The sequence below is a fragment of the Onychostruthus taczanowskii genome, unplaced genomic scaffold (assembly GCF_017590055.1).
Source record: "Onychostruthus taczanowskii isolate IOZ18803 unplaced genomic scaffold, ASM1759005v1 scaffold32, whole genome shotgun sequence".
In the NCBI taxonomy this organism is placed as follows: Eukaryota; Metazoa; Chordata; class Aves; order Passeriformes; family Passeridae; genus Onychostruthus; species Onychostruthus taczanowskii.
Genome location: NW_024500572.1, coordinates 2,593,773 through 2,617,120, shown reverse-complemented (window position 1 = coordinate 2,617,120; position 23,348 = coordinate 2,593,773). Strand labels below are relative to the sequence as shown.

Here is a 23,348-nt window from a genome sequence, read left to right as displayed (position 1 = left end):
AAGGGTGGGAGTTTCTGCTTCATCCACTGCCACCAGTTATTGCAGAGAAACACGACACTCAGGATTCTTCTTGTTAACTCTTTCATTTCATTTTCTGCTTTCTCTTTAATTACTCCAGTGGCAGCCTTTCCTGCAGGTATTAATGGCCCCAGGATTAGGTGGCCAGTTCTGATGAGAGCTGCTGTTCTCCAGACTCTTTCCCTGCCTGCTCACCAGTGTTACCCACAGAGGGAAGCTCAGCTGCTCCAGCTCTTTCCAGGTTTCCTTTACAGTGCATTTATTCCTCTACCTGCACAGGGCCTTCTCAGGCTCCATCCTCACAATCTCCTGCTCTGGGTATGGCAAGAATTCCCCCTAAAAAGCCAGTGATGACAATGCCATGATGCTCACCCTGTCCAGCAGCTACAAAGAGAAATTGGTGCAGCTTCCAAGCAGCAGCTGCATTTAAATGGTTTTGAGGTTATTGGATGAACTCGGTGAGTTTAAAACCCTGGAGAGTTTAAAATGATGACTTTAAAATCAATATAGAAAACTGAGCTGAAGTGGTGCATCAAGGATCTGCAGAGCCTTAGGATTTTGTGTCGGGGCTGCCCTGGATTTGTGGAATGGGAAGAAGGAAAATAACTGGGTTAATTTATTCAGCACTAAGTGACTTAAAACCCAACTGCATTATTGACCACACTCTGGTGCTCGAATGGAAACGCTTGAAACTCGGTGCCTTAATTCTGGAAGCAGCTCAAATACTCCAGGGAGCCCTTTGCTATTGTATCCTTGGTTTGAATTATTATTTAAAGACAACAAAGCTTCTGTTCAGCCACGGCCTTTCCGCAGGGTGGATGCGAGCTCCGGTCATTGACTTTGGTAACGGGAATCGGTGTCGGAGCCCCGGGGCTCAGAACGAGCCGCGTGTGTGCAAGTGCGGTGGCAGAGGGGTGAAGGTGGGCGCTGAGATGGGACGGGCGTGCTGCCGGTGACCGCCGTTCCTGGTGTTCCCTGAGCTGGGGAATCACCGCGGTGCCTGGTGCCCCTCGGGGGCCGCTGAGGGACGTGTCCTCCCCGCTCCGTGTCCCCTCTCGGTGTCCGTGTCCCTGCTCCGTGTCCCCTCTCGGTGTCCGTGTCCCCTCCCCGTGTCCCCTCCCCGTGTCCGTGTCCCCTCTCCGTGTCCCCTCCCCGTGTCCCCTCTCGCTCCCCGTGTCCCTCTCCGTGCCGGTCGCTCCTGCCCGGAGCGCGGAGCCCCGAGCGCCGACACCGGAGCGCGGGTACCGGAGCCTGGATCCCGGAGCGGGGAGCTCCCGGCGCGGCCCACCATGAACAGCATCAAGAGCGTGCCGGCGCGGGTGCTGAGCCGCCGCGGCGGGCACAGCCTGGAGGCGGAGCGGGAGCAGTTCGACAAGAGCCAGGCAAGGACGGCGGGAGGGGGCGGCGGGGCCGCGGTTACGGTCCCGGTTTTAGTCCCGGTCCTGCTCCCGGCTAGGGGAGGGGGGGGGGGGCCCTTTCCGCAGGGCATCGCCTCGGGGCGCGCTGGGTGCGGGGGCTTCTCGGGCGATGGGATGGGACGGGATGGGAGGCGCGGGTCCCGCCGGGCTCCGGGGAAGCCCCGGTGGGGCAGCGCGGCCGCCGTCCCTCTGCCCGTCCCCGTGTCCGCCCGTCCGTCCCCGGTGCCGCCGCCGCGCGTTCCCCCGCCGGCCCCGCCGTGCGCCGCCGCCCCCGCGGGCAGCCGGACCCCGCGCCGGCCGTGCGCCCCCCCGCACCTCCCGGGCCTTATCGCAGGTAAACACGGCCGGCAGCACACGGGAAAGTTTTATGGTGCCGGCGGGAGCGTGGCCGAACCGGGGCTCCACGGCAGCCCCGCGCCCCGGGATTGGGCATCTCCGCATCCCTGCCGAGCCCCGGGCCCACCGACAGCGGGGATTGTTTCGTACCGGGGCTGGGTTCACCCCTGCCCCCGGGTCACCCTGCGGAGATCGGGGTGTTTGGACCCACGAAGGGCGGCGGAGTGGAAACAAAGCCCAAAGGCGTTTGTGCCCCATCGTGTCCGGCGTGGCCGGGGTGTCCGTGCCCCTGTGGCCCCCACGGGGTGTGCGGTGGTCGGGCACTGATGGGGCTGGTGGGAAATGAAGTGCTCAGCGTGGTCAGGGATGGGCAGAGTGACGGGCTCGCTGCTGCCCCAGCAAAAATAACAGTGCCCTCCCGCATGCCTCCTCTGACCCCTCTGCTTTTGCAGGCTGTGCTTTCATCGCAGATGTTTTCCCCTTTGCCCCTTTGCTTTGCGGTTCCTTCCTCAGCCCCCTGGGCTGGTTTGGCCCCGGAGAGCGCCAGCGAAGGCAGGTGGGAATTTCAGGCCTCGCAGGGTCACCGCGCCGGGTAGGAAACGGAGCTTGCTGGGTTTGGGGATCAACACGGGAAAACCGGCAATTCCGGTTCCCTCTGGACGCGTCTCCTTCAGTCGTCCCGCTGGGCAGCGCTGATGAACGATCGCGGCACCGGGGCTGCCCGTGCCGGCCGGGCGGGAGCGGGACCCTCCTTCCCACCCCCTTCCGGGGCACCTCGGGCTTTTCACCGGCACCTGTGCTCTGGAAATCTGTGCAGCCACAGGGATGCTGTGAGCAGGGACATGGACAGGGCAAAGAGGTGGTTGCTCTCTGGCTCGCTGGCTGATGGTCACACTCACTGCCCAGAGCTGACCTTTTTTCCAGCAACTGCTAAAAACTGGCCTAAAGGAGCTTTATTCTGGTGTGGTTTCCTGTAGTGGTGCTTCAGTGAGAGCAGAACTGTTCAGTGTCAGAACGTGGGTATTGATCTGCCTTTTTCCTCTAATTATAGCAGCTGCCCAGCCGGCCGCCAGTCGCCTCTGTGTCACGGGGGTGCTGGCACGTCCCCTCCTTGTCTGTGTGTCACAGGGGTGCTGCTGGCATGTCCCCTCCTTGCCTCTGTGTCACGGGGGTGCTGGCACATCCCCTCCTTGTCTGTGTGTCACAGGGGTGCTGCTGGCACATCCCCTCTGCTGCCTGAGGATTCTGTACCAGAATCCAGAGCCCTGTCACCTTTTCCCCTGTGAGGGCTTGGGTGATGTCTGTGTTTACAGACAGGAGTTGCTGACCCTGCTGTGATCCCAGGTCCTTGTGGGTGGCATGAAGGTCACCTGCTTTCCCTGAAAATGCTTTTCCATGTCTTGTGTCAGGGTGATGTAGATGTCTCCCTCGGAGAAGCCGTGCGTGGGAAGTAGGAAATCACCATCCCACAGCAGGCTCTTGCTCGGCAGCCTGGCAGGAGGAAAAACTTGTCCTTTTCTGCTGCCAGTTTTTGCTTTTCTAATACAAAAAGGCTACAAATCCAATGAGCTCTGGAACCTGCAGGATTGCATTGTGTGTGACTGCCAAGTGATGTTTTCCTGGTGTAATTTGGGAAGGAGCAGCGTTAGGAAGGGAACTCTGGAGTTCATAGCTCAGCTGCTCTGACAGCTCTCGTGCTGCCTGGCCAGGGGAGGCTTCCAGCTGCCAAATAATCTCTCCATCGTGCTGGGACCCAGCATCCACCTGCCCGGTGGGGATTGGGACCCCGTGGGATGCCGGGGGCAGGACGATCAACCCTAATTAAAAGCAGCCAGGAACGAAAGGGTGGATGTTAAATGGATGTTAAACTGCGCTCCTTCATTTGGGCGCTTTGATCCCGGCTTTAGTCACCGCCTTGGTACGTGCGGGCTGTGAGCAAAGCACCGGGGCTGCAGCCCTGTGGGATCCCACGGCCAGGCAGGTTTTGGGGTTGGCTCCTCACCCTGGTGCCTGCCAGTGATGGGGAGCAGCCCAGAGATTGCATCAAAGTTTTGGCCAGGCTGGTTGTGCACCTGCAGTGACAGCCAGGACCTGCCCGTCTCCGGACGTGCCAGTGGTGTCCCAAGAGGTTGGGTCAGGGGTGAATCTCCCCATTTTGGAGCCATCCTGCCAGCACACGTGTGCCAGGCTGCAGCACTGCCCCATGCTCTTCCCTGGTGCCACCATCCCATTTTCCTGGATCTCCTGGCCAGCTTGATGCTTGGAGGCAGTGAAAGCACACCTGGGCTGGCAGCCCTGAGGGACTGGCACTGGTTTGGTGCCACTGTGGTTTATTTGGGACCATGCTGGACCTGGCATCTCATGGTGGTTCTGTGGGTGGGCTGAGGCTGCTCCTGCATGGGCCCAATCCTTGTGCTGGACATGAAATGGCTCAGTGAAACCACTGCACTGAATCCCCAAGGGTGAAACCAACCTCTCCAGCAGCTCCTGGGCTGAATTTTGGCTGGTCAGGGTATCAGTGAGACTAAGGGCAATAATTGCAATAAAACCACCAATGCCAGTGGGAATTACAGCTCTGTTTTGGGACAGGCCAGCAGGGTCCCAGCTCACTCAGCAGCTGAGGTCCTGTCCCTGGGGACAGGGGACAACATTTCCTTTCCTGGGTGTCTGCCCATCTCACACTTTGACCCTTCTGGCTGTGCTTCCTGCAACCCCTGTGGGGCTCAGGTTCCATGGATGGGTTGGGATGAGCGTGATGGGCTGGGACAGGCCTGTCTTAGGGCAGGCAGCAAAGCTCCCAGCTTGGGAGATGTGTCTGCCCTGCTCCCTCTGTGCAAAACACCTCAGGACAGATGCTGTAACTCCTTCAGCAGCTCTTCGCTGCAAGATGCATTTCCAAATCCTTCCTTGCCTGGTCCAGGATAAGCCATCCTTTCTGTCAGTATCCCGTGGGAGGTGCTGGCATCCCTGAGGACCTGTGGCACATCCCTCTGGCCAAGCTGCCATCGAGGGCACAGCCTCTGCCAGCTCCAGGCTTTTGGGTGGCTGTGAAGGCACTTTGGGAGAGGCAGCTGTGCTGCAATTGCCTGTTCCTGGGCACTCCAGGCTCGTTAACCTTTGGGGATAAGAGGATTACAGCAAGTCACCGGCTTAACTCCACTGCTGCTTTACGGCCCCACATGGCGGGGTAACCCCGGGACTCTCCTGGTGCAGGAAAGGCAAAGCCAGCCCCTCTCCCCCGCAGCTGGGCCCAGCTTTTTGGGACAGGTTCACTCTTTGGGATGATTCAGAGTTTTGCTGCTGTCATGGTGAGTTCCTGGGTAGCTGTTCTGGACTCTTTTGAGTGGGTTTGGTGCATGGACACCTCTGACATTGCCCCTTTGGTGTTGGGTTTCTCCTGCATAAGTCAGGAGTACTCGATAACTCGGGGTCAGGTTCCTCCTCCTACAGCAAAGCACCTCATTTCAGAGGTGTCCCTGGACAAGCAGCCATGTGGAAGCAGCAGGTGCTTTCCTGGGCAGGTAGATAGGATTTTTATAAGGCTTTAGGGCTGGGGAGCTGCAGGGAGGGACCAAGTTCCTCTTCCGGCACAAGTGCTGGCAGCGGGGTGGCTTCCTGCCTTCCCAGCTGGGACCTTTTTCCTCTGCTGGTGACAAGAGGGCTCATAGACACAGGCACAGCCCAAGCACTCCTGCCAGGGTGAAGCATCTCGTCGAGTCTAAGGAGGAGGAGGAAGATTCCCATCAAACAGCAACTGGGATTTGCAGCCCATCAACACATGGGGGATGCAACCAACCCCACTCTGGGGTCATCTTTTGGAATAAATTCCTAATTTAAAGTCTGCTGTGATCAAACACATCAAAATATAGATAATCCTCTTCTGATAATCACATTGCTCTGGATTTTTGCTCCATCAAGACGGGCATTGAAGCTGCCACTCCCTCCTTGCTTGGGGGCTGCTTTTCCCCACGTGCTGTTTGCACGCACCAACATCCTCAGCAGAACCCAAACCACTCCCCCGTGGTTCAAAGACTCCTTGTGATTACACAAACAACCCTGGAATTCGGCATCTCACTATTGTGCTTTAATGTTCCCCTGGCACGGCGCTGAGTTCAGGCTGCAAAAATGCAAAAATTGGTTTCCTGGGACAGGGACAGCCGGGAGCACCAGCAGCAGTGGTCAGATCCTGCTGGGGATGGGGGCTTTAATGGCTGCTTTGTTTGTGGATAAAATGGATAAAAATTTGTTTGTGGATAATGGATGCTTCTGTTTGTGGATTCTGATGTGTTACAAATGACTTTGAGGTGACAGATGTGTTCTAAAACTCAGGGTATTCCCCAAAAGCACCAGCACTGCATTTTGGGGTGTCGGGGCAGCCATGGGGGTCTCACCATGTCTGACAGCCACTGTCCCCTCCTCTTGCAGGCCATCAGCATCAGCAAAGCCATAAACACACAGGAAGCACCAGTGAAGGAGAAGCATGCCCGCCGTATCCTTTCCCTTGGCTCCCAGGACAGCACAGAGGAGTTTGGGCTGTGGGGGTGTCACCCCCTGATGCTGGAGCCACAGGAGATTTGGGAGACCCGTGCAGAGCTCAGCTGGGGGCTGGCATCACAAAGGTTCATCCATCAGTGAAAAGGAAAATGAGCAATGCAATAAGATTGCATTTCTGTGGCAGTAAAATGCAGAGGCCCCAGTGTGCCCTCAGCAGGGGGAGATGTACCCAAAAATGACAACTGGGGGTCTTTTCTGGGGGTGCAGCATGTGCTGGTGATCCCTGTGCTCACGGGGCACCCAGTGTCTCCTTTTCAATGAAAGTTGAACAGGAACAGTTCCCCAGCCCAGCCTGTCCCCTGCTGTGTGTGTATCCAGTTGGCCTTGACTGCCCTGGAAGGGATCATCCTGGGGACACACCACGAGAAGGGAGCCTTCACCTTCTGGTCCTATGCCATCGGGCTGCCCCTGCCCAGCAGTGCCATCCTCAGCTGGAAGTTCTGCCACGTCCTGCACAAGGTCCTGCGTGATGGCCACCCCAACGTGAGTGTCCCCTCTGCAGCCTCCCTCCTGCTCCTCTCCCAGAGGGGAATTGCTGGCTCTTGCCACCATCCCTCTGCACAGGGAGTGTCCCTTCCCTACCCCAGCCACCTTTCCCAGGTGTTGTCTCACATCTTTGAAATTTCCCCGTGTAAATCCCCGACCTTTGGGTGCCACGGGAAGGCTGGAACTTCTCCCAGAGCTTGGGTGGTGTAAGGGGCTGGATGCCTCCTCTTCCCCAGCATCAGGGCAGACAGCCAGCCTCACTGTGCCACATCCTTCCCTTTTGTGTCCCCAGGTTCTCCAGGACTGCCAGAGGTACCGCAGCAACATCCGAGAGACAGGGGACCTGTGGGTGAGTGGGGCAGAGTGCAGGTTTGTGCCTCCCAGGGGGTTTGGAGACGGTTGCTGAGGAACAGGGTGGGCACAGAGAGGGTGAAGCACTGCCTGAAACAATCTGTTTCTTTGGGTGTTGGTTGTGTGCCTGGTGGAGCCACAGGTCAGTGGCTCGTGTGGGATCTGCTGGCTCTGGTTACCTCACTCTGGATTCCCCTCGTGTCTCTGCAGGGCCATTTGCACGACAGGTACGGGCAGCTGGTGAGCATCTACACACGGCTCCTGCTCACCAAGATCTCCTTCCACGTCAAGGTGAGACCTCTGCCACCTCCATGCCACCAGAACGAGGGGATGTGCCGCGCCAGCAGCAACTGATGGCTTTTTCCTTCCTTTTACAAAGCATCCCGAGTTCCCCCCGGGCCTCGAAGTGTCGGATGAGGTGCTGGAAAAGACTGCAGGGACAGATGTGAACAACATGTGAGTGTCCTGGTGGGGCACAGAGCCCAGGGTGTGGTCACCAGCTTCATAACTTCAAGCTGGCAGTGTCCTGCTGACAAAACCACCGGGGCAGTGACCGGGATTTTGTGACTTGTTTGGATGGTGCCCGATCCCTCCTGCACCCACAGAGCACCGTGGGGTGTAAATGCCTGGAAAAAGGCCCCGAATTCTTGTCAGTCAGAGCTCTTGCCATCATGAGGACTCTCAATGAACACAAGCAACTGGAGCAAAGATGTCTCTGCTGTCAAGTGATGGAGTTTTGGTTTGTTTTGGCAGCTTCCAGCTGACGGTCGAGCTGTTTGACTACCTGGACTGTGAGCTGAAGCTGTCAGAGTCAGGTGAGGAGGCGGCAGGGGCAGGTCCCTCCCGCTCGCCCCGGGGCTCTTGAGCAATAGTTTCGCTCTTTGGTCGGGAATGGAGTTCCGGGAGGCCGAGGTTGGAGGCTCAGGTCCCCCCTCCTCCTCCCACGAGATTTCTGAGGTGGTTTCTCAGCTGGATTCCCCTGTTGAAGCTCTGTAGAGGCAGTTGTAGGAAAATATTTAGAGCATGTGGCTGCTTTGAACCCACCTGAGCGAGGCAGTGTTGTTTTCAGTGCAGAGCTGCTCTGAAATATGTTTTTATTTCTTTTTTGTACAACCACATTAATCATATCCATTACACAAATGCCTTCTGTCCCTCTGAAGCAGAGGACGGGGCTGTACTTCTTTTTAAAGACTCACTTCCCCTCAATGAAATGTCTCTGGGGAGGGCTGGAGGCCCCTGCTCATGTCTCTCACCTCCTTAGGAATTTTTAGATGGCTTAGAGAGGTGACAGATTCTGGGAGTCAGGAACACGGAGCTGCCCTGGAAAACGGCACAGTGGGAGAGACTGAGCTCCCGGCTCCCAACAGCCTCCTGCTTCTCCTCCTGACCCAGTTATACAGAGAATTTATATTCATAAATACTTTAAAGCTGAGCAGGGAAGAAGCCAGGGTGGTTATGCTGCCTGGATCCCTGCCAAGGGAAGGGATCTGTTTCCGAGCAGGGGCAGGCGAGGCTGCGGTGCCGCCGGGCTCGTCCCCTGCCCTGGCATCCTCTCCCAGATCCTTGCATGATTAAATAGAATGGAGCAAAACCTCTCACTTCCAGCTGTGTCATGCAGCAGCAGCTTGAGGAGAGCCTCTTTGGGTTAAATCCCTATTTTTTGGGGTTGGGGTATCCACGGCAGAGCCGAGCACCCCTTCCCTCTGCCAGCGTGGTCTCTCTGGGTGTTTTTGCTGCCTGGAGCGGGGTTGTTCTCAGCTCAGGCAGCAGCCCTGGCATTCCCTGTGCCCCACATCCGCCGTGGTTAATGATCAAGCGGCGTGGCCGGGCGCGGGCGGCTCTGCAAACACGGCTCCCCTCAGTTTTCAGGCAGCTCAACACCTCGATGGCCGTGTCGCAGATGTCGGCGGTGCAGTGCCGCCTGGCCCCCCTCATCCAGGTCATCCAGGACTGCAGCCACCTCTACCACTACTCCGTCAAGTTGATGTTCAAGCTGCACTCCTGTGAGTCCCGGGGATGTGCTCCGTGCTGGTGTTTTCCTGGGTGGGCTTCTGAGTCTGGGGGTGAGGCTGGTGTGGATTGAAGCATCCGTCGACATGTCCCTGTATCCCAGCTGGGCTCTAGGGGCCTGCTCCATCCCACACAGACATTCCAGATAAAGGAATTAGAAGGACTTGTTCTTGATTAATTCAAACCCACGTGCCCTGGCCTGCCAGCCCCCTGCATGGGCAGCACAGTGCCAGCAGCCTCATGTGGGTGTTTTGGAGTTCCCACATCCACATCTGCCTGTGCCACATCCCTGATCCCTGTGCCAGGGAATGGGAACACCCCACTCCCATCCTGACCCCTCACATCCCACTCCCTCCTGGCTTTTACCCTGCTGGCTTTTGCAGAGGAGGGGCCTGGGAGCATGTGAACAGACATGCAGCCCCAGATCAGTCACAGCTGTCCCTCCTCACCCAGGTCTGCCGGCCGACACCCTGCAGGGCCACCGGGACCGCTTCCACGAGCAGTTCCGCAGGTAACCGGGGCCCAGGTGGGGCAGTGGGGTCCCTTCTCTCCTTCCAAGCCCCCTCTCATCTCCCCTTTGCCTTTCCCTCCTCTCCAGCCTTAAAAACTTCTTTAAGAAGGCATCTGACATGCTGTATTTCAAGCGGCTCATCCAGATCCCTCGGCTGCCGGAGGTAGGGCAGGATTTGGTGCGATGCTCTTTAGAGCTTGTGGGTGTCCCCCTGGGTGGGTTTGGGGTCTGGGGACACTGCCTAGCACAGGGCTGGCTCCCTGCCTTCCCTTGGCACTCAGCAGTTCCTGAGCCCCCTGCAAGGCTGCAACAACTTTTTGTCCCTGCAGAGCCCCCCAAATTTCCTGCGGGCGTCCGCGCTGGCCGAGCACGTGAAGCCGGTCGTCGTCATCCCCGAGGAGGCCCCCGAGGATGAGGAGCCAGAGAACCTCATTGAGATCAGCACAACTTCCACCACGGAGCCTCAGGTGGGGGCCTGGGGCTGGGATGGGGGCAGGCTCCCGTGTCCTGGCTCAGCTGAGCAGCCTCTGTCCTCCCCAGATCACCTCGGATCTGTTTGAGCAAACCTTCGGGCCGCCCAACGGCGTTTGGGATGACAGGTATGGGGGGGCCAGCAGGGGAGAGGGGCTGCTGCCACGTGGGACCAACCTGCCCCTGTCCACAGGGATGCACAGATCGAGAGCCTGAAGAAGGAGGTGGAAACGCTCCGTGCAGAGATGGAGAAGATTAAACTGGAGGTAAAGCCGGGCTGGGGAGCAGCTGGGGTGGGGTTTGGTGCTGTGCTGTGAAAACCCTGAAGGGATGTAGCAGGAGCGGGGTCCTGGCATCCGGGGTTGTGTTTTGGGACCTCTCCCAGTGCCAGGATGTGATTCCTGATGGCATGGGAGCATGTGAGACCTGTCCCTTGCTGTCCTGATGTTATCAGCAGGGACAGAGCGACTGCAGGGGTAAAGGGCAGAGCTTTCCTGTGCACCCCACACCTGCTTTGCCCAAATTCCCGAGGGGCAGCTGGCTGGGGGTGTTGGGGAGGGCAGGGCCGGTCCCCAGTGCCCGGTGACCCCCGCAGGCACAGCGCTACATCACCCAGCTGAAGGCCCAGGTGAACAGCCTGGAGGGAGAGGTGGAGGAGCAGCGCAAGCAGAAGCAGAAGGCGCTGGTGGACAACGAGCAGCTGCGGGACGAGCTGGAGAGGCTGCAGAGGGTGAAGCAGGACAGTGACAGGTCACAGCGGCTCTGCGCCGAGGCCGAGAGTAGGTGGTGCCCTGGGGTGCCCTGGGGTGCCCTGGGGTGTCCTGGGGTGCCCTGGGGTGTCCTGTGGTGTCTTGGGGTGTCCTGGGGTGCCCGGGGCCATGGGCTGCCCTCGCTGTGGTCACTGAGGGTCTCTCACCCCTGCAGAGAAAGCCAACGCCACCGAGATCCGCTACACGAAGCTGAAGGAGAAGCACAGCGAGCTCATCAACACCCACGCCGAGCTGCTGAGGAAGGTGAGGCTGCTGCCCCTGCAGGCAGGGACTGACACTGAGGGCAGTGTCCCCGAATTAAATCCCTCCCTTTTGGGGTTGGGGTATCCAGGGCAGAGCTGAGCGCTCTTTCCCTCTTCCATCATGGTCTCTTTGGGTGTTCTTGTTGTTGTTTTTTTGGGGTGTTTTGCTGTTGTTTGGTTGTTTCTGCTGGTTTCTGTGGCCAGTGTAGCTGGTGGGATATCACTTGTACCAGCAGTCGTGGCATGCTCGGCTCCAGTTCTGGAAAAGGGCTCTCAAGGGATATGCTGGTGATGGGGATCTTGTGACTCAGCAGTGCCACTCACCTATTTAATTGTTTGCTTTGGGTGTTTTGGTCTTGCTTTTGTCCCTTGGTCCCTCTGCCACCACTGGTGTAGCTTGTGCCTGCCCAGTCCCCTGTATTGGTCCCATCACCCTCTGAGCACCAAGCAGGGGATACCCCTTGAATTCATGTCCACTGGCATTTTGGATGCTGTGAGAAAGGCATCTTGGATTTATTCTCTGAGCTAGAATTTGGTTGGAATGAGTGTGGGGATGGTGAGGGTCCCCCTTGGAATGCTGAGTGAGCCCCATGTCCCCCCACAGAACGCTGACACTGCCAAGCAGCTGACAGTGACACAGCAGAGCCAGGAGGAGGTGGCACGTGTCAAGGAGCAGCTGGCATTTCAGGTGGAGCAGGTCAAGCGAGAGGCTGAGATGAAGGTGAGCTCTGGATCCTTCCCTGCCAGCACTGAGCCCTCCCCAGCATAGGAAATGCAGTTTGGGAGCAAGGGAAGGGGTAGCTTGTTGCTGTTAGGCCCTGATTCCAGGAAGAGTTGCCCTGGCTCCTCAGGAAGGTGTTAATATATGACTCAGCCCCTCTTGCCTAAATCTGCCTTTTCTTCCCCTAAGAAAATGCCACAGTGCAAATTGATGGGTTGAGTGCTTTCATTCTCTGGGGGCTTGAGGTGGGGGCTGCTCCCAAATTTCCAGGCATGGGAAAAGGAGCCCTTCCAGGAGACACCCCCTGCCCAAGACCTCAAAGCCCCCTCCCTGCAAAGCACGGCTGGGTTCATTCCCTGCATCCCGGCTGGCGCTGGTGCCGAGCGGGGCAGGGGCTGAGCTGGGCACGGTGTGTGGGCACAGCTGGAGGACCAGAGCGTGCAGATGGAGCAGCTGAGGCAGGAGCTGGACGCCCGTCGGGACGAGCTGGAGCAGGCGCAGCGCTCGCTCAGCCACGCCAAGCAGGTACGGGGCTGGGGGGGCAGCACGAGCCCAGGTCCCCATCCAACCCTGTCACAGGGAGCTGGACCTGCCACCCCTGCTGAGCCAGAGCTTCAGCAGCAGCCCAAGGAGCTGTCACAGTGGTGGGCGTGGGCCCAGCCCATCAGTGTCACGAGCTGGGCATGTCCCGAGCTCCCCCCAGTGCCCTGGGGCTGCCAGCAGTGACAGGGCAGTGACAGCGCAGTGACAGGGCAGTGACACGGCAGTGACAAGGTGTCTGGCCCCCCATGGCAGGCAGGTGTGGAGCTCAGTGCCCAGCTGGATGCTCTGCACGCCGAGAAGGAGGTGCTGAGGCGGTCGGTGAGCGAGAAGGAGTGTGAGCTGCTGTCCACACGGGGCCTCGTCCAGGAGAAGGAGCTGCAGCTGAGCCAGGAGGCAGACAAGGCCACGAGGGAGATCCGAGAGCTCCAGGGCAGGCTCCTGGAGAAGGTACAGGGCTGTGTGAGGAGCCCACTGCCCCTCTACTCACCGGGGTGAGATGTTTGGGGGATGCCAGATGATGTAGCCCATGGGATATCACCTGCACCAGCAGTCGTGGGATGGGTGGGTCTGATCCTGGAAAGGGGCTCTGGAGGGAGCTGCTGCTGAAGGGGGGTGCTGTGCCACTCACCTGTTCCTCCTGCCTCACAGAGCAACCAGGAGCAGAGCCTGCAGCAGAAGCTGCTGGATGAGCAGTTTGGAATCCTGCAGGAGACAGTGAGAGAAGCCCAGGCCATCCTCAGTGATGCCATGGCCAAGCTGGATGACCCCCTGCACCTCCGCTGCACCAGCTCCCCAGGTATGTCCTGCTCATCAGGGGGCTGAAACACACTCTGCCTGCTCCCTCCTGGACAGATAATGTTGCATCTCAGCTCTCCCATGGCTTTTTTTCCATCATGCCTGAGGTGGTTTGGGTCAGACTTCCCAGGACGAATTTTTAGCTCTCATGTTCAGCACTATTTTGCTCAGATTTTAGAGCTGTTCCCCAGCCAGGGATACACTTCCCCTCAGTGGTGCCCTGTGGAGTCAGCACTGGTGCAGACACCCCCCAGCCTGTGCTAGGGCAATGAAATGGGATTCCTTGCAGATTACCTGCTGAGCCGGGCGCAGGCGGCGCTGGAGTCCACGGATGCCCTGGAGAAGGGGCACGCGCAGTACGTGGCCTCCATGGCAGGTACCTGGGGCTGGGGACTGGCACTGCTCCCAGCTTGCTCGTGTTTCCATCCCCCCAGCAGCTCTGGGGCCACAGGCAAGCAGCAGTGCCCTGGTGACAGAGGGACACGGGCGGGACTGGGGGGTTCCCGTGTGCTTCCAGCTGGAGGGGTCAATCCCAACATCTCTGAGCCTTGTACTGATCCTTGAGTGCCTTCAAGGACGAGCTGCAGCCCCCAGGACCTGGCAGGGGCTGGCAGTGCTGAGCCTGTGCTGTCTGTGGCAGATGCTGCGGGGCTGGTGGGGGCTCTGGCCCTCTTTGCACACCTGACAGGTGACACCATCGTCAACGGCAGCGCCACGGCCCACCTGGCCCCCACGGACCACGCTGACCGTGAGTGCAGGGGGTGCTGGGGGGACTTCTTCTCATGGGCCTTTTCTTCAGGGAGGCCATGCCAAAGCCCTCTCTGCCAGGGGCAGATTTTACTAAACACAGCACATTCCCCACGCTCCCCCTCCCGACATTCCCTGCCCTCTAGTGCCCCTCCCTGGGCCTGAAAATTCATTTGTAATCTCCTAGAAGACATTTGGGGGGTGCTGCTGGTGCTCAACTGTGGATGAGGGGAGGAGGAAGATGAGGGCGGGCAGGGCTGGGATGAAGGGAACCCCTTGTCCAGGCTGTGCTCTCGGCAGGGCTGATGGAGACGTGCCGGGAGTGCGGCCAGCAGAGCCTGGAGTACCTGGAGCAGCTGAAGGACAGGCAGAGGCTGGGCAGTGCCCAGCTGGGGGACGTGCAGGGGGCTCTGAGAGGGGTCCTGCAGCTGGCCCAGGTAGGAGATGGAGCCCAGCACAGCATTCCCACTCGGGGCTGGCAGGGTGGGTCCCAGGGAACACTTTGGGGTGGTTTGTCCCCCATACTCACAAGTTGTGGTGCTTTCCTTGGGCCAACTCAGCTTCCAAGCACTGAGACCCTTCCTGGTGGTGCACAGAGCTGGTCACCCTCAGATCAGCTGAAGTCTTCAGCCCAGTAACCCCTGTGGAAGGAAACTTCCCATCTTTCACATGTTTTTCTTGGTGAAGCCCCTATTAGTCTTTTATTTTACACCACTTTCAGCTCTCCAGGGCCCTCTGGAGCAGAAACTGCTCCTATGGTGGAGTTTTGTCACCTCAGTTTGGGGCATTTCTTACCTCTAAGGTCCCATGTTTGCTGCAAGCTGGTAGCACATGTACCTTCACTGTGCAGGCTGCAGAATGCTGCTCCTGCAGCTTGGATTATTTGGTGGGGGCGGGAAGGAATTGGATATCTTGGTTTGTAGTTATTCCTTGTAAATATTCCCTTCTGTTTTTCTGCCTAAACCCTCCTCATGCCTGCTGCCTCCTCTGGCAGGAGCTGAGACCCAAGAGCCTGGACATCAAGCAGGAGGAGCTGGGGGACATGGTTGAGAAGGAGATGGCCTCCACCTCAGAGGCCATTGAGGATGCTGTCAGGAGGATAGAGGTGAGACAGAGCTGCAGGATGGGCCATTCTGGGGCCTTGGGGAGGCAGAGTGTCCTTCACTCCTCCACCTTCCTCACCTTAACATGGCATCCAACCCTTCCTCTGGTGTTTCCCAACAGGAGATGATGAGCCAGGCCAGGAACGAGAGCTCTGGGGTTAAGCTGGAAGTGAACGAGAGGTGAGTTTTGAGGAGAGACACGTGACAGGTCTGTGCCCTGCTGGGGTGTGCTGTGCTCCAAAACAGGCTGGCTGGTCTTGAAAAGAACCCCCTTTTCTGAGGCCAAAGCTTCCCTGGATGCTGAACACTTTTCCTTTGCTTCCCTTCAGGATTCTGAACTCCTGCACGGATCTAATGAAGGTCAGTGCTGCAGAAACCCATCTGGGCTGCACAAAACTGTAACCTCCCACCAGCAGCAGCATCAATCTCCTCTATAAGACCCCCATCAAACCCCAAAACCTGTTTTCCTTCATTCCAGGCTATAAGACTTCTTGTAACAACATCTACAAACCTACAGAAGGAGATAGTGGAAAGTGGCCGGGTGAGTCCTCTCTTACACTCATCTCTTTGTGCTGATGAAATACAAGAGAACTTCCCCCAAATTGCAGAAACACTCTGGATTTCATGGTTTCCCATGTTAGCAGCACTCTGGCAGTCCCAGTTGCTGGAGCTGGGCTTCTCAGCCCTGTGCTCTCTTGTACAAATTGCTGTCACCCTTGCAAAGCCTTGTCCATCTAAAGATCATGGCTCAAATTTGTGTGTTTTAAACCAAACCCAGCTCAAATCTGTAGGCTTGGGACTGTGGTGGTTTTTTGCTAATTGTTTAAGCAGGTCAGTAAGAGCAGCATGAAGAGCACAGGAATGCTGTTGCTGCCTTGATTTATGGCTTTACATATGAATTTACACATTATTACACTTTATATGGGTATTTAATACACATTTATGTGCTGTTGTATATTAGACAGAAGTTAATCCAGGCCATAATATTCTCATAACAACAGGGGGCAGCAACAACTCAGGAGTTTTATGCCAAGAACTCGCGCTGGACCGAAGGGCTGATCTCTGCCTCCAAGGCCGTGGGCTGGGGAGCCACACAGCTCGTGTAGGTACCCCAGGCTGGGAGCTTCCCCTGGGACACAGCTCCAGGGGCTGCACCCTGCTTCCCTGTCACCCCCTCCTCCAAAATTCCCACTGCTGAATTGCTGACTCCTTGTGGAGCTTCATTGCTGGCTCCTGATGGAGGTCTCTGTTTTTACGGAGCCTCAGTTTGGTTCATTGCTAATTACTCATGGAGCATCGTGGTCTGGGTGGGACCACACGGTCACCCAGCTAGGGATGGCAGGTCCTCCCTGTCTGCAAAATGTGAAATCAAATCCCCCCTGTCCTGGTTGTGGATGGGGTGGTTGGAAATTGCTCTGTGCCAGTGCAGGAATGTGGGGGGTGTCTTGGGCAAAGCTTTAAAATTCTCATCCATTACAAAAATAAAATCCTGCCTTGGTCCAATCCACCTGGATCTTGGCTTTGAATAATTGCTTTGTGTATGAGCTTTAATAACAGCTGGACTCAAAGATCTTAGAGATCTTTTCCAACTGTAACAATTCCACAGTTCTGTAATTACAAAGCTGCTGGATCCAGCTGCTGATTCCTGAGGGTATTAGCAGGAGATAAATAATCTGCACTGGCTGTGCTGTGTCTCTGACACAATCTCCCTTTGACCCCCGCTGCAGGGAGTCAGCAGACAGGGTTGTCCTGCACACAGGGAAGTACGAGGAGCTGATCGTCTGCTCCCACGAGATCGCTGCCAGCACAGCCCAGCTGGTGGCTGCCTCCAAGGTGGGTGTCCCAGCAGGATCCCCTGGGTGTCCCCCCCTTCCCGTCCCACGGTGTTCCCCTCCTCTCTGCCAACCCTGCAGTCTCCCAGAGCAGGGGGCTGTTTTCCAGGCTGTGATTTTAATCCGTGCGTTAATATTCCCACACCCGAGGCTTGCCTTGGAAATGAAGATGTGTAAAACCTCCCGTCTTCCTCCTGCCAAGCTGGTTATGTAAAGAAAATGTTAATAACTAACAAGAAATCCAGAGAAGCAGCTGCAGGAGCTGGAGTTGAGGATGGTGGACTTTGGTCCTTGCCACCTTTCCTGTTGGTGTGCGTGGTAGTGAGGGGTGGAGTTTTAGTGATGTAGGTTTGGGGGGACGGGGATCCATAGGGATTTTTACACCAGATGGGTTTAAAATTAAGAGCACAGTTAAAAAACCAGAGCTGTGTCTTCACTGAGTGCTTGGCTCAGGTGGGAGCAGAGCTGGTTTGGTGCCCTGGGGCTGAAGGGCTTTGCAGGGATCACCTTGTCTGGCCATGATGGGATCACTGAGGATAAACCTTCCCATCTGTCCATCCATCCATTCTTTCCACTCCCAGGTTTTCATGCCCAAAAGCTCTTTTTCTCTGCCTGAGGCTCCCTGAAGCTCCTTGGGGGTTCATGGTGGGCACCCACAGCCATTCCTGTGCTCGTTGCAGGTGAAGGCTGAGAAGACCAGCAGGAACCTGGCCAGGCTCCAGGAGTGCTCACGCAACGTCAACGAGATGGCAGCAAACGTGGTGGCTTCCACCAAGTCGGGGCAAGAGCAGATAGAGGAGAAAGGTAAGGTTTTTTTGGTTTTTTTTTTGCAAGGAGAAGGTAGAAAACCCCACCCCACATCCCTTTCTGGCTGGGGGAACACCCCGAGGTGTCTGTCCAGCTCTGCTTTGGCATGTGAGGGGTGCACTCAGTAGGGGCCCTGCTGTCCCCCACAGACACCATGGACTTCTCGGGCATGTCCCTCATCAAGCTGAAGAAGGAGGAGATGGAAACACAGGTATGGCCCTGAGGCGGCTTCAGCGCGGCCGTGGACGGGCCCTGCCCCATAGTGGGGGTCCCTGTGCCCCCAGCACGGGTCCCAGGCTGGATTTTGGGCGCAGGTGAAAGTGCTGGAGCTGGAGAAGCGGCTGGAGGGCGAGCGGGTCCGTCTGGGCGAGCTGAGGAAGCAGCACTACGTCCTGGCCGGGGGCTGCGAGGACGCGCCGGAGGACGGGGAGGCCAGGCCGGCGCCGGCCCCGCGGCGAGGGATCCTGAAGAAACCCCCCATTGCCCAGAAACCCGGCCTGGGAGAGGTGGGACCCGCCTGGGGGTGAGGGCTGGGCACGGGGGGTGTTCCTGGCACGGGCTCTGACCGGGGTGGCCTCTGTCCCCTTCTCTGTCCCCTTCTCTTGCAGCCCTAGCAGCCCCCGGCCCTCACGCCGCGTTGCCTTCGCGCTGCTGTGCCTTCACGCGCGGGGTCTCCTCAGCGCCCGGCCTGGAAACAATCCCAAACTGGATGTTTTCTCGAGGAACAGATCTTATTTTTTGTTTTCCTTTTCTCTGAACTCTAGAGTGGCGGGGCTCCTGTGCTCCCCAGGCACCGCTGAGTGCTCTCCTCCTCCTTTTCCTTATTTTCCTTCTTCTCTTCCTCCTCCTCTTTTTCTTCCTCCTCACCTGCCAACCGGCTCTCCCTGTTTAATTTAATTTGGGGTTTGTTTGGGTTGTATTTTTTTTTTTTAAGGACTTTATCAGCACTAGAAGTTTTCAGTAAATGTAGCTCTACTGTACTGCTCAGACCCTTTCCAAGAACTGTGAACTGGTTTTACAGTAGGAAACTGGTGGGCTTTTCTTGCAACCATTTTTTTAAATTCCCTTTTTTCCAGCCTGAGGAATATTTGACTTAATTTTGGTGTGGGATCAGCCCTCAGCAGGAAGGGAAACGTTTGCCTTCCCCAGCACGTGGAGCGGGGCTTTTGTTAGGGAAAAGCAGTTACTGACACACACTGGCAATAAGAAGATAAACGTTTTTATTTTTTTTTTCCTTTTCTATTTTTTATTACTACAGCAATGTCAAGGGATCAGTTGCGTTATGTTTTGTATTTAAGATAATTAGCAGAATTAAATCTAACCATGGCCTACGGGAGCCAGGGACTGGAGAAGTCTGCAGCAATAAGGAATTGCTGATGTGGAGAGATGCGGGGGCAGAATCAAAACCCTGTCAGCTGTGTCTTCCCTTGGAGCAACTACCAGGATGTAGATTATTAAAGGAGCAATATTTAAAATACTTTTGTGTTGCTTTGTTGTTGGGGAGGAGGTTGATGACAGGGCCAGGGCCATGACAGGGTTGGTTGCAGGAAACTGGGCCTGAGCTGTGGGGAAGAGACAGGCAGTAAATTAGCTAAATGTGCATAAATATATGTGTAGATACACATAAATATATATATATTTAGAGAGAGTCCTCTCTATGTATGTGCAGCCATGTGTGTCTGTGGTTCTGCATATGCCTATACACATATATATATATATAGGCATATGTATGTATGCATTTTTGCATATTTTATGTACCTATACTGTTATGCACTATATATAAAATGTAATATGAGATGATTATTTTTTTATATATATATACATACATATATTATTATAGATATATGACAGATGATCTAGATGGTTTATAATATATATTAGTATATATATAATATATATTAGTACATACTATATACATGTTGCATATATATTATTATATATCTATTAGATAAAATATAGGTGTATATATATGTATATATATATATTAAATAGGCAGCTACATATGATACATAATATCATGTAGGTGATAAAACTGGAGCATTTAGAGCTCAGCATGACAGGGTGACCACAGCTGCCTTGCATTTAGGTGGTGACTTGTGAGGGTCCTTGTCATGTTCAGTCAACATTTACATCCCATCCCTTGTTACCCTCAGGCCCAATTACAATCAAACTCCATAAAAGCCACAGTAAAACCCAGGCCTTTTCCTCTCTGAGGCTGCCAAGAGGCTGTAAAGCAGTTAACAAGAATTACAAGTGGCTGTATCTCAGGTAAACACATTTATAAAGTATTCCAGTATTTATTTTAGTTACGAAACAGTCTCGTGACAGCCGCAGCTTTCTGAGGTTACACATCACAAACGGCCCGGGCAGGTTTATGGGTTTATGGGCAGTGGCAGAGCCAGGGCTCGTTCCCCAGCTCCTTGTGTGGCCAAAGTGCAGTGCCCAGCAGGGCTCTGGTGTTCCCTGGGGTGCTGATGAAGGGAGCAGCTGCTCAGAGCCTGCAGGTGCTGCTGAGCCCAGCCCAGCCCTGAGGTTCATTCCCTGCTCAGCCTTTGGAGAGGGACACACAGCCCTGGGTGGCTGCTGTCACGTCAAGTGACAATGACACAGCAGTGACAGGGGCCAGCTCCCTGCCGAGTTTCGTTTCTTTCAGAGCCCTTTTCTCTCAAGGAAGTGCTTTCTGCAGTAGCTCAAGGTCTATTTATAGACAGTGATAAAGATATATTTGCTGGGAGACTGACGTCACCCAAGCACTCACACCATCACAGTTCATCCCGGAAATATTGATTAACCAACTTCTAAACTCTCACTACCCTAAGTCCAGCCACAGTCCTACTTAAAGGATTCGTTATATTTAAAGAATTCAAAAATAAAATGTGGCTTTGAGATTCATGCTGTGGCTAAATTGAACTTGTTTACCCCCACTGCTGTCACACTGATTTACTTAAAACCATCCAGGCCAGCATAATCAAAAGTCTCAAAAAATAGCAGCACAAATAAAAGCTCTATAAACCACTTGAAATGTAATCTAAGGTAGGTTTTGTACAAAAATTATTCTTACTGTCCAGTCTAATTTTTTTTTCTTCAGTCCTATATTTTTTGGAAAGTGATTTTGCTATTTGTAGCTGACAAAAATATCAGAACGACAAACTGTGTGTCTGCAGAGGTTTATTTTGAGATTCCATCAAGACATCCTGTTGTGCAGGATCCAATTTGCTAATGACTTTTAAATACCATTATTGTGGCTGTGGAGAGAGGAAGATGTTTCACTCCATGTGCTCCTGAGAACAAATTTTACTCAGTACCTGTAAGAGAAGCAGTGGAAAATAACCAAGTTGTGAAATAATCCACCTTCAGCGCTCTTCCACCAAGGTGAGTAAAGTACTTTATTTTTTCTCTTAGCAGCTTTCAAGCAGGCTGTTATCACAGCCCTGCTCTGGCTCCCTCAGTAGCCAAACCTCCAGTGACCACAGCTGAGTTTGAACACCAGCACACGGAGCAGCTGCAGCTCAGCAACAGCAGCACAGACAGCAAAGCTGGCAAAACACAAGTGTCAGGTCACTGGGGCCAAAAAGTGCATTGAAATTAAGCACACAAATAAAAAAACAGGCTGGTGCAGGCTCGAGGAAGTCAGGTAAAGAAACCAAACCACAAAACTTCTGCAAAAGTAGGTTTTTAAGAGCCCTTGAAGCCACAAAAAGCAGCCAGTCCTTTGCAAGAAGTTATTTTTCTGCTGTGTGCAACCAGGCATGAATTAGATGAGTTTGGGCAGCACAGTATTTAGGGATGGTATTTCCTGAATGACCCACTCAGAAAAATGACCCAGAAGCACCAGCTAATCAAATCATCTAACAAATGCTTAATGAGTATGCAAGTTTAAATAAAAACAAAAAAAAAATAGAAAGCTGGTCTGGATTCCCCTCATACCGTGTGAGACAACACACCCCAGGCCAGAAGGCATTTCCAGCATTTTCTGCTCAGCCAGGTGGTCCCACTGCAGTGCTGAGAACTGGAGCCACTTTGTCACCTCCCATCCTCTGTGGCTCCTCGAGGACTAACAAACACATAGAAATTAGCCCTGCCCCAGCAGTGGTTGCTAGAATAATGTGCAGTTTTAAGTGCAAGTAGCAAGGTGTGGGATTATGTGGTGAGAAGGAAACATTTTTAGCTTTGAAGGAAAAAATAATTCCTACTCATCAGCTACAGGAGTGCAGAAAAAGCACCTTTGAGCGGTTTGAAAATAATAATCAGTATTTAAAAAATAGCTTTTAGCTTACAGCAGGATCCAGGGTATGCACTGGCACATCTCCCAGCCTCAGCAGCCTGGATTTGTCCTGCAGGAAGGAGGAAAAATGGAGTGAGAGCACAGGCTGCCCAGGGACAGCCTCCTTCAGGGACAAGGTGTCCTGGGCACAGCCTCAGCAGGGCACCTCTAAAACTTCAGTGGAGACCCAAAATCTCTGAAAAACCCTCAAGCAACACGCCCAGTTCCTGGTGACCACGTCTCAGACAGGTGAAGAGGCAAAGCTGCAAAAGCCTGGCATGAGGGATGATTAATGCACAACCTGAGGGGACTCAAATTACAGAGCAAGGGCGAGGGAAGGACCTGCACAGCCTCCAAAGCCACCTCCAGGGAAGGGACAAGCCAAGCCACAAGGACACCGGAGTGTGTCCCCAACACAACACCTTTTACTGTGGCATTTTGCTTTGTTCAACACCCAAGTGCCACCCGAGTCCCCTCCCCGGCAAGGTCCGACCGTATCAGGTGACAGCTCCTTTGCACTGGGAACAATCCCAACCTCTGGGGACAGCAACCACAGGGAAGGGCCACCAGAACCCCAGGGCTGGAACGGGCACAGCTGGAGCCCCAGAGCTCTTCAAGGCACAAAACAGCAAATTCTTAGAAGAGCTGAGCTGAAGAGCTGCAGTTTTTACATAACACCTTCCCCTGCCCACGCCCACCTGCACTGAGTCAGCACAGCAGCTTTTCCTCGTCTGCACTCTCCCTTTTCTGCAGAAGGGTATCCAATCTCTGCAGCCACCACAAAGGGAAGGGATCAAGAAACAATTAAAAAAGGGAATTTCTTCCCTGATCAGTTATTCTGATTTCTATTTTGCATCACTACTAAAGTGACACATATCACAGAAAATTACATCAGGTCTTTTCTGCCCTCTGACTCATATTCCTAAATAACTCTGGTTGACTCATTTCTCCTAACTTGGCTGATAGCTAAGATTTTCCTCTCTTAAAAAAAAAAAAAAAAAAGCTTTCTCCCTTTAGCCTTTCCAGGTGATTCTGAACATTCCCACTAGCTAATTGTAGGAAATTAGAAGAAAAGCAAAGGGGTTTTACCTGACAGACAGCCCACCTACCCCAGTGCCCTGATTACAACATGTGAAATCTACTGTGAGCAAACCCATCCTGTATCAGCTCCATACAAAATGGACTCTTTATATCCAGTCACTAAAACCACAGCCAGCAGATTTACTATGAATAATTAAAGCATTTTGCAATCTTATGTTCTACATCCACCTACAGCTGTGTTTATGTTGCTACAGAAAAAAAAACCATTAGGGTTGAAAATCGTTAATATAACTGCACCACGACTGAACAGAGGCACAAGGGGACAGGA

The 23,348-nt window shown here is 54.6% G+C and overlaps 1 protein-coding gene across 2 annotated transcripts; it reads left to right on the top strand.

Annotated features, from left to right (window-relative positions):
• The first annotated feature begins 1,211 nt into the window (after nucleotides 1-1,211).
• HIP1R (huntingtin interacting protein 1 related) lies at nucleotides 1,212-19,359 on the top strand. 2 transcript variants are annotated; one of them, XM_041410357.1, is made up of 32 exons: nucleotides 1,212-1,400; nucleotides 6,198-6,261; nucleotides 6,667-6,809; nucleotides 7,105-7,161; nucleotides 7,374-7,454; nucleotides 7,543-7,619; nucleotides 7,917-7,978; nucleotides 9,026-9,166; nucleotides 9,627-9,684; nucleotides 9,772-9,847; nucleotides 10,014-10,151; nucleotides 10,225-10,283; nucleotides 10,349-10,421; nucleotides 10,751-10,934; nucleotides 11,080-11,168; nucleotides 11,772-11,888; nucleotides 12,312-12,413; nucleotides 12,684-12,878; nucleotides 13,080-13,227; nucleotides 13,516-13,602; nucleotides 13,867-13,974; nucleotides 14,274-14,410; nucleotides 14,968-15,078; nucleotides 15,198-15,256; nucleotides 15,406-15,436; nucleotides 15,555-15,617; nucleotides 16,078-16,178; nucleotides 16,804-16,909; nucleotides 17,589-17,712; nucleotides 17,865-17,926; nucleotides 18,030-18,221; nucleotides 18,324-19,359. In XM_041410357.1, exons 1-32 carry the CDS (start codon nucleotides 1,308-1,310, stop codon nucleotides 18,327-18,329), a joined length of 3,144 nt encoding a protein of 1,047 aa, XP_041266291.1. In that variant the 5' UTR covers nucleotides 1,212-1,307; the 3' UTR covers nucleotides 18,330-19,359. The 2 variants fall into 2 exon arrangements, 1 of the variants encoding a protein (XP_041266291.1); XR_005953094.1 differs by lacking the exons at nucleotides 14,968-15,078; nucleotides 15,198-15,256; nucleotides 15,406-15,436; ... (5 more) ...; nucleotides 18,030-18,221; nucleotides 18,324-19,359 and having other exon boundaries at nucleotides 13,516-13,582.
• The last annotated feature ends 3,989 nt before the right edge of the window (nucleotides 19,360-23,348 follow it).